General features: G+C 39.9%; 1 protein-coding gene across 1 annotated transcript in view; it reads right to left on the reverse strand.

The window, feature by feature from the left end:
* IQCG (IQ motif containing G) overlaps positions 1 to 5,048 on the reverse strand; it is an 18,989-nt gene extending 13,941 nt beyond the window's left edge. Inside the window, exons 1-3 of the mRNA XM_009696757.1 lie at positions 4,923 to 5,048; positions 1,340 to 1,584; positions 48 to 176 (exon numbers count right to left, since the gene is read on the reverse strand). Coding sequence (XP_009695059.1) covers positions 48 to 176; positions 1,340 to 1,584; positions 4,923 to 5,048 — 500 coding nt within the window. The remainder of the gene's footprint in view (positions 1 to 47; positions 177 to 1,339; positions 1,585 to 4,922) is intronic.
* Positions 5,049 to 10,401: the final 5,353 nt, after the last annotated feature.

A 10,401-nucleotide genomic window follows, 5' to 3' on the forward strand; every position in this document is an offset into this window, starting at 1 on the left:
TTTGGCTTTCAGCAGTTAGGCAGGGAAGTGCAGAACACAACACTGACCTGATGAGGATGTCATGAAACTTGTTCTTTTTTTCCTTCTCTCTCTCATTAGCTTCTGTTAGGCTATCAAATGTTCCCAGTTCCTGCATCTTTTTCATAGTGATTGTAGTTACATCACTTGCATACTGCCTGCCAGGAAGAAAAGGAACACAACGGTAATTTATAGGTGCAAGTACTACAGTGTCTGGTACCTTTATCCATTATTGGTTACAGCTAAAAGGTAAGGAAATATAAGATCCCATTTCTATTCTTATGTCGTATCAAACCCAGGAGTGCTTCTCCCATGCTATCTGCTTCTTGTACATCTGGAGAACGTTGTATTAGGAGTTGGTTGAAGTTTATAATTTAAAAATGCTGCCCTGAATGCTACTTTAGGAAACAGGAAAGAGGAACAAACATATTAATGCTGTGCCAGACTATGCTGCCATCAAGAAGGTGGCTGCTGGCCTGCAGTAGTGATGAGAGAGAGAGAGGTGGATCTTGGAAAATTAAGACCCGGAGATGCAGACAAGTGTGTCTATGAAGGGATATCTGCATGCCAAAATATCCCAGTACGTCCCTAAATTGATCTTGACAAATACATGGGCTTGCCCAGTTTATTGAATTTCATGGTGCATATGCTATTTATATTTTAGCTGCATTTTCCTCATTTCTGTTAGGACCTTCTTTAAGCCCTTTGTTGAAATAACATTAAAGGACAGAAGCCAGGATGCAGAAGAATGCACACTGCTCCCTGATCTGTCTTTTAAACCAAAGACTGCTGGTATCAAGGCACACTGGATTAGGTGTAGGAATAAAATTTATTTAAAAAAAGGAGATGACTCTTTGGTCTTTATATACATTGTCTGTTCTATAAAGGAGAATGGCTGTAGCTGCCATAGAGGCTCTGTATGCTCTGCAGAATAACTGAGTTCATGAGACTGCTCAGATCCCACTTTGCCTGTACATGTCTGCTAGGGGAACCTGACTCCAGATACCAGAACATCAGCACTGGCTAGTGCCTGGCGTGAATTCCACCCAAGCAACCATTATCAACTGGGTAATATTTTGCAACTCCATTCCAAATAAACTGATTGTCATTACTTGGCATCCAGAGGCAAGCAAAGGCCAGAACTAAATGGTCTCTGAAGCTCGTCCCCACTGCTCTCTTTGGAGGTATTCCTTCTGGACTGAGACTGAAGTACACGAGCAGTGGGAGAGTGGGAAGCTTGTATCTTTGCTTTCAAGAGGTAGTTTGAGAACTTTACAGTTCTGAGCATCCCCCACAGTCATCGCATTTGTGTTTCACTCACCTGTCAGCCTGAATTTTTCTGAGACTCTCTACAGTCAGAGCACTGTGTTTCATGGCCCTGATGGAAAGATGATGGGTACTTTTTAGATCTTCAGTTTTCCCCAGCTGTTGCTTGTGTTCGATGCTTTTCAGACACATGGAGGTAATTCTTTCCCCACTCACTTGCCTTGCTGACATAGGGGCTTCGTAGTTAGTGTCCAGCTCCTTCTGGGTCTCTACGATTTCTTTAATTTCCTGGATGCCAGTCTAAAAGAGAATAAGAGAGACCTGCTTGCACATTGGGCAGTAGAAATAAACCCTCTGCAACATTATGTGAGAGGAAAAAAAAAAATAATAAACTAGAATGAAGCTATACTAAAAGCAGTTGATATTGTATGTTACATTCAGGAAAGAGTAGAAGAGCTTTTTCATGTTGGTTAGTTTTGAGCATAAAACGTAGGCTTATTAAAGTTTATGGGATCAAAAGTCCTAAAGTCACAGGACTAGAAAAGGCCTCAAAAGGTGAATTCATCTGCCCCAAGGGATGATGGTTCAGACTGCATCATTCCTGTCATGTTCTTAGTGACCTGCAGCAATGGAGACTACACGCTGTCCTGCCAGTGCCAGCACGTCACAACCAGCTTTACCATAAGAAAGTTTTTTTTCTCCTCAGCTGCAGTTAAGCCCCTGGCTTCTTCTCCTAGTCTCTGTAGGCACAGAGAACAAATTATTCTGGTGTGTGGAAATAAAAGTGATAGACATCAGCTACCTGCTTAGCTGTTTTTTTGAGAGAGTGACAGCAGAGGAAGTACAACATGAATTCAAAGAAGAAATTCAAAATATTGGTAGCTCTCTTCTACATGGAAAGGTATCTTGTTGCCGAGTACAATTTTATTGAAAAAGAAAAAGCCACAGAAAAGTAAAAGTGCACTATAAAATCAACTGAGGCCTTGCTTCTAGGAATTTCTCTGCTTTATGTGTTGTGGATAAGCACACAGGTGTATACACTGGGATATTAAAAGAGAAAATTTTCTTGCCCGCCTACTGGCATCTCTGTGGCTGAACACTTAATAGCAGTAACGCTGAAGCCAGCTAACGCAGTCACTGCCAGCCCCATCCTAGTCCATAGCTGCCTACTGCCCACCCTGGCTGCCTGGGGAAATGGATTAGAGAACTCACTGAGCTGAAACATTTTCCAGAAAAAGGAAAAAAAAAAAAAGTTTATTTTTAGCAGCACCAGTCCTCAGTCCAGATCCCTCCACAGCCACACACACGTTTGTGCCAACACAGCACAGAGGGCAGAGTTAAAACAAGCAGTCAGGGCAGCAGCTGTGTATGCCAGTAGTACTTCCAAGAAGTTACTTGTCAAGCGAGGCTCCATGAGTGGTCTGTGATGCTGCCGCAGTCCGTGAAGGCAGCGCACAGGGCTGCTTCGGTCTGAGTATCTTGGACACCTCCGGATGGGTTGGATCAGCCTCTGGCAGTGCCTTACTCACCACTGACTACAGAAGGAGTCTAGGCGACTACATGTTTAATTTTTGGACGGATAAGTTTACATAATATGAATTGCATGCAAAGTATACACAGACCAATGAAAATTACATAGTTAATTAGAAAAAAAGGGTTTAAATAGTTTGCTGGTGATAGCTGTACTTCAGAAAGAACTAATTTTGGCAAACAAACTGCTTTAATATCATGCAGATTTTATGAATGTTCTGACAGATGTTTTTTAATGTCTGGGAAAGTTCAAGACAGGCTATAACTGGATTGTCTGTAAACAGTAGGGACTTACACAGTAATAATTACCAAATAACTATGTAAGAGCAAGGAGTTTGTAAACTGCATGTGTTACCATCTGTGTAGTCTCCCAGCTGTTTATCTTTTGCTAGTCTTTTGCCCAGAATTCAGCAAATAGAAAGGCTGCCTTCCTCTGGGAGATGCACTGCATGAAGCCATGTAGAAGAGTCCTCAATTTGGAAATTCATGGAGCAGCTGGCCAACACTGTGATTAATCCTCTCAAAAATGTCATCAACTGAAATTTAGATGTCAGTCTTTGAAAATGTCATTGATTTGTTTGACTGACAGAGCTCCAGGGTGCTTTGCAAACACAGGTCTTCTACAAATACAATGATAACAGCCAAGTGTAAACTGGGAAACAGGGAGGAGTAGCAAATTACAGAGCACCAAAGTTAGCAAGTAGCTTCCCTAAGCCATTTTCTTGTTTCTAAATTGTTTCCTTCTCGATTTATTTTGGCATCTTTAAGAACAGAAGTCGGGTTTATAGTCCATAAGAAAATTGTGTTTTAAGAAGTGACTTGCTAAAAATTAGCATCTGTGATTGAAGAGAAAAGCTAAGGTGTTTTCTCTATAATTTAAGTATACCTTTAGTAGGTCTATCAACCTGAGTCTGCGTGTCTGAAGAAGAACAACTCCTTCTATCCTAGAGATATGCTTTTTCTCTGTGTTTTTGCTGCTGGCACATAAAAGGTTTCCCACTCAGCTCTGTAAGGCAGAAGCATCCTCTGGAAACAGGTGAGGAAGGCTCACAGGACTCTTTTTAAGGGGAGGAGTGCCCTCTATTGCACACTCTAAGCTTCGTTCATGCCCTGAAATTTACTGTAACGCCAGCTTCAGCTGCTTTGCAATGGATATTTTGAAAAGAAGGTAGTATGGAAAGGAAGCACGTAGAAAACAACACATTGATTTACCTTCCTCTTGCATTCTTAAGTGGTACATTAGACAGTGAACAGCATTAGAGCTGAAAACTTGGATCCCAGTTTTTATTTCCATCCTGGTCAAACACTTTTTTCCTCTCTGAGTTCTTCTTAAAAAAGAATTTCAAACCTGCTTAAACTGGAAACAGCCTGCTATGTCACTTAAAATATATGACAAGGGAACTTAGAACCATTTACCCCTCAGGATGGTCCCATCGTGTTTCCTATGTCTGTCAGTGACCAGAATTACCACAACACAACAACCCACAGCAACAAACCTCTGCCTGAGCATTACGGCTTCTTCTCTGTTCTATATATCTCTGCCCAAACCCCCGTAGTTATGATGCCTATTAGAAATCAACTAATTAATAATGGTCATTGAGAATGGGTAGTTACTAACATATTTTGAAGTGGAATCTTTCTTAATTCATTGTCTGTGGGGACTAAAGGAACTTCAGCACAGACTTAGAAAGGAACAGAATTACCCTGGGTTTGAGTACTTTCAAATATCCTATTCATTTGTATTTATTTTTAATAGCTGTTTATCTACATAAGAACCTAGATATGTTTTGCTTCCTTTTCCCTAATCCTTTGCTTGTCATCTAACCACCAAGATTTTAAAATTATAGGCCCAGGAACCTCATCTTGGGTCAGTAGGGTCCTTTGCACAAAGTCTTGACAAAGGCTTCTCAGTGATGTTGCAGTACAAATATTAAAATTGGTCATCCATGCACATTTATTGTGTTTCTTCACTGACTGTCATTGAGCACTTAGCAGAAAAGATATCTGAGTTGATTTTTTAAAAATGCTGGTAGAAGACATAAAACCAAGAAAAGAAAAAAAAAAAAAAGAGATGTATTTTTTTAAGCAGGGAGGATAGAGGCACATACATGGCTGAGGTCTGTCTCGCCCTCATATGAAACCGGCATGATATATCCAAGAATTGAGAGTTGATCGACACAATTCTCCAGCACAGCAGTAAACAGCAGAGCTTCCAGATGAGTGAATTTTTCCATTTCTTTAGTCTCTGTGTTCTTGCTAAGGGAGACAAAGACAAAAGATACCAATGAGAAAGACACTATGGTGTCAGTAATGTTAGTAACAGTAGTTTAAACTACAGGTAGACCTGAAATAGCCTTATTTGCAGCCTTTCATATATTTCCCTAGCTTTGTTTATAGTCTTTCATACACTATTTATAAGAAGAGCCATGCTCTGCTAATGGCTGCATTCAGGGACAGTGGGAATGTTTAGCTTTCACAAACCAAAGTAGGTCCTGGTCCCTCCTACAGCAGATCTGGGTAGATAGGCTGAGAAGGGAATGCATATGGAAGGCACAAATGGGTGAGGTGGCCTCACCGTTCAGTTCAAGGCGAAGCAGTGTTTCATGACAGACTGTTCTTTGGGAAACAATAGAATGAAGATGCCTTTTTAAAAGGAAAAAAAAATCCACACGTCTTATAAAATCTCAAATGGTGAGCTTTCATGCTCTAATCATTCCTCTTTATTTCTATGTAGCCTTAATATTCTTACGATGCGAATCCCCTGAGCAGGAACTGTTACCACCTTAAGATGTTGAAAGTCAAACAAGAACCAGCACCTGGACTAAGTCAACTATCTTTAACGTTCTGTGTTTTTTCATTTTAAATTGCATTTCAAATGTGAAGCTGCTCTGATGTACACTTAAGCATCCCTTTGCTTTGCTTACAGATAGAATATTGTGAAAGCACATCTAGGGAACAGTGGAAATTCACTATTAATCCAGGTGAAACTGGTCCATTTAGAAAAATGCATAAGAAAACACTTGTATAACAATGGAGAAATTCTCTGAGATTTTTAGTGTTTTGGGAAGTCATCAGACAATTGCTCCAAACCCTATACTCACAAAACAAATATTTATTGTATAACACGGAGCACAACTGGAGTCTGAGATGACTGAATGTCATTGCAAAGGAAGCACCAACATCCACTAACAAAATCTTCATTTGGCTGCTATACCTACAACTGGATCTGTAAAACCCTTGAATAAATACATTCTAGGTCTGCAGAATATTACAGTCCAATCTGTATGCATGCCAAGGAAATATATCAGATAATGCCTGTTAGCATGATTAACAGGAAAAGACGTGGCCACATTCTATGAAAATTAAAGAGGTTTGGATGCAGTTATGCTCTGGATCACTGGAAATCTCTGATTTTTTCATAAGTGACTTTATAAGTTTTTTAAAAAATGCGTACTTACTACAACCTCTCTGACACTGTTACCATTTGTCCTTGTCCTTTTCTGTTGTTTTTGTTGAAAAAAAACAGTAATTTATAGTTGGAACATGAAATTAATTTCACTTGGGCAGAACAAATGGGCCACTTTTCAGTGCAGGTTTATTAGATGTCAATTAGTACAGAATAGGTACAACGAACACAAATAACTTAGATTTTATGTATTCATTTCTTGATGTCCCTGTCTCTTCCAGGAAGTTGTTTAACACAACATGTATTGAAATGTACTGTCCTTTGCAATAGGGTACGGCTGTCCTTGTGCGTAAGACAACGGTCTCAAGTTGTGCCAGGGGAGGTTCAGGCTGGACATTAGAAAGAACTTCTTCACTGTTAGAGTCATTAAGCATTGGAACAGGCTCCCCAGGGAGGTGGTGGAGTCATTGTCCCTGGAGGTGTTCAAAAAATGTTTAGATGTGGCGCTTCAACATATGGTTTAGTGGGTTTAGCGGGCATGGTGGCATCGGGTATACGGTTGGACTTGATGATCTTCAAGGTCTCTTCCAACCATAATGATTCTATCATTCTATGATTCTATGAGTACAACTAGAAAGCCTAGTGTGCGAGTTGCCACTAGGCAACTTGTTGTCTTTTTCATGATAGCCACAGTATTGTCAATGAGACTGGAACATTGCTCCTTTCAGCCTAGACCCTTTTCTTCGATTAACTGAATAATAACTCAGAATGCAAGACTACCAGGTGCATAGTCTTGCATTAAGGATTTTCACAAGAATTTCTGCTATGATGTTGGGAGCACAGGATGGAAGAGAGAGTTCAAGGGGTGGCATGACTCCAGTATTATGAACCATGAATAATGCAAAGTGCTATGATGATATTTTCAGCAGATATTAAGAAGTATTAGTGCCACCACATAAGGCATCAGTAAACCTCAGATAGGGCACGGTGCATGTTTCTAGTTGTTTGTGCTAAAAAACATGCACAGGTACAGAAGACAACTAGTGGGGTGACCATGGGTATAGAAATTCTGTTTTACAAGTTAAAAGAATTGAGTACTGTGATTACTCTCTGAAAATACATATGAAGAGTAGTTACCAGGGAGAGATAGAGCTATTTAAGTTAAAGGATAACACTGGTCCAGAGTCAAAGGAGTGTAATTTCCCCTAAGCCAGGCAATTATGATAAGGTTTCTAACTTCCAGATGCATGAAGGTATGGAACAGCCTTTCAGACAAGATAATGGTACAGGCACCCTAAATTATTTCAAGAAGCTTGCTTAAATCATGGCAGGAAAAGATAACAGCAAAGGAGTGATTCTGAATATTATTGATATATTTACTATCTTTCTTGTACTATTTATACTGACTTACCTAATTAACCCCACTGTTCAGGGCTTTTGATGGTCACCTATGACTAAGAAGGAACTGATTTCCTCCTTTTGCTTCTGGGATTTTTTTCTCTCCTTTCTCTTAATTATAAAAAAAAATGCTACAGCTTGAGATAGGAATGTGGTAATATCGTTAACAAATAAATAGCTAATAATATGTATAATAAACTAAAAATATCACTTTTCCTTTCTTTTCAACCTTGGAATCAATGATAGAAGTGGAGATGCATGAATTAAGTATTTTTACATAGAGAAAATCAGACGTCTCTTCCCAGTCAACAGGCACTAATAAAATATTTTTAAATGTTTTACTAGGTTTTGTCTTTTTAAGAAATCTATGATCCGTATTTTGAGTCTAAACAACATAAGAATAATCTATTACATGTGGAGTCCTAATGCTAAAAATATGGTGAAAAAAGATGTGCTGTGAGATAGCTGTGACAGATGAATACGAGAGCATTCTTGAAAGAAGAAATAACACTTGCGGCTCTCATAGGAAAAAGTGACTTATTTGGAAACAAAGGAGGATGCCACAGCTTTTCCTCTATCTCATCAGCAGCTTCTATCCAGGAGAGAATTAACTCAAGATATTAATATGCGTTAAGAAAGCTCACAGCTGGAATGTTTCTCTAAAGCCTGTTGGTTTGTTCCTCCTGTGTATCTCCTCTTATAACCATATACTCACTCAGCAGATGCATGTGCCGAGCCAGTACGCTCTGGGCTTATGTTGGCTTGGAAGTGAGAAGGAAACCACTGTCTGGGGCACTAAGAAACACTACAAATAGTGAGCTGCTCTCCCTGCATTTTAGCATTAACACAGTGCCCACAGACCATCCTGATGCAGCCATTGGCATCAACCTTAATCACAGCGCTTTGCTGAACTCCTTCATTAAACTCTATTAATAATAATAAAAAAAAAAGAGGTATGTGAAGGATTCAGTTTTCCCCAAGAGTTTAGGTTGACATTTTTTCCCTGCTGATCTAAAGGGAAAGAAAAACATATCAAGAAATAATTTTTTCAAACAACTGTGTAAAAGCTCTGGCCTCCTGTTCCTTTGGGGACTGCAACTCCCTCTGCTGTGTGAGAGTCCTGGATGCACATTTCTCCCATCCTGCTGCCTGATAAACTAAAACGGCTTCAAAGGCAGCATTTTTTGCAGCATTCCTTTTAGTCAGTTAAGGAGATACCAACGAATTCCAGTGAGAATATTCAAAGCTGAGAACGTCCTACCTCCTTCAGCTCTGTTTTGCAAACGATTGGCAAAGAGAGATTCTGAATATCCACAGTGGCAGCGGCTGGGTCATAAATCAGAAATACCTTAGTTTTTACCAAAAAAATGTTTCTTAGGCAAGCAAAATAATTCTTGCCTTACAAAACTCTGCCTACCACTACAAATATCAGAACCCAAGTTGCTCATTTGAAAAAGAGAAGAGAAGAAAAAAGGAAAGGAAAGGAAAGGAAAGGAAAGGAAAGGAAAGGAAAGGAAAGGAAAGGAAAGGAAAGGAAAGGAAAGGAAAGGAAAGGAAAGGAAAGGAAAGGAAAGGAAAGGAAAGGAAAGGAAAGGAAAGGAAAGGAAAGGAAAGGAAAGGAAAGGAAAGGAAAGGAAAGGAAAGGAAAGGAAAGGAAAGGAAAGGAAAGGAAAGGAAAGGAAAGGAAAGGAAAGGAAAGGAAAGGAAAGCTAAACTAAGCTAAGCTAAGCTAAGCTAAGCTAAGCGGGAGTAATCTTGGTTTTGGCTTAGAGATGCAATTTAGGTTTCATTGTGACTGTAGAGAAAGACTTTCTGCTCCTGCTCCCTGAAGTTCTACTGATGAAAACCCAGGAGAAGCGAGCGCAGGAATGAAAGATGTGGTGCTACTTTTAGCTGTATGTCCCATATGGGACTAAATCTGTATGGGACAAGAAAGGATAAGATTTAGGGAGCTTTTATGGGCTGTGGCACCTTCTACTGCTGGAAAACAGAGTGTTTTGGCAGGCAGTTTATTTTCCTCAAAGCAGAGATTATGTCCTTTCTCTTAGCAGAGGTTCCTAACACACATTTGATACTGTTAACTGGGTAAATTACTGAGCGTCGCTTTGCTTTCTACCTCTTCGTTAAAGTAGAAGCCAACAGAATAATTTGGAGAATTCATAATATTCTATCCCTCCTCTGCTCCTATTTCCTAACAATTTCATCTAAGAAAAACCTCTGCTTACACATGCTTACAAGGCATTGAGTGCTTCTACCCTGGCCCAGCAAAGTACAGATAGGCTTAATTCTCTTCCTGGATCGGGATCTAATTCCTCAGTCCAGGTTCAAGCTCTCCAAGCCCAGCTGGTGACAAAATGACAGTAGATTATGCTCCTGAGATCCAGCTTTTCATAAAAGCACTCTGTGCACACATTCAAATGTAGCCTAAGACACTTAGGAACAAAGTTTCAGTGAAAGTGCAGACGGCCAGGGCACATTTCATACTGGAGTAAGTTCCTAGATCACTTAAAGTGCTCTGAAAATTCACCTGAATTCCTGGCTATGTGAGGGAAGTGACAGAAATCAGGAGTGAATGACCCTGATGTGTGGAAATAAGTACATGCTTCCACCTATTCCTATTTAGGAAAACACAGAAATGTGAGACTTCATTACAGGGATTTGAGTGTAGAAATACATTTTTTCTGTCACTGAGGCGATATCGGGAGTAAAATAAATGTTGAGATGATCCACTAATTCAAGGTGAGGACAGAGGAAGACAGGCAGGGCCCGGAGAGCAGCCAGCA

The sequence above is a fragment of the Cariama cristata genome, unplaced genomic scaffold (genome assembly GCF_000690535.1).
Source record: "Cariama cristata isolate BGI_N322 unplaced genomic scaffold, ASM69053v1 scaffold31433, whole genome shotgun sequence".
NCBI classification, from domain to species: Eukaryota; Metazoa; Chordata; class Aves; order Cariamiformes; family Cariamidae; genus Cariama; species Cariama cristata.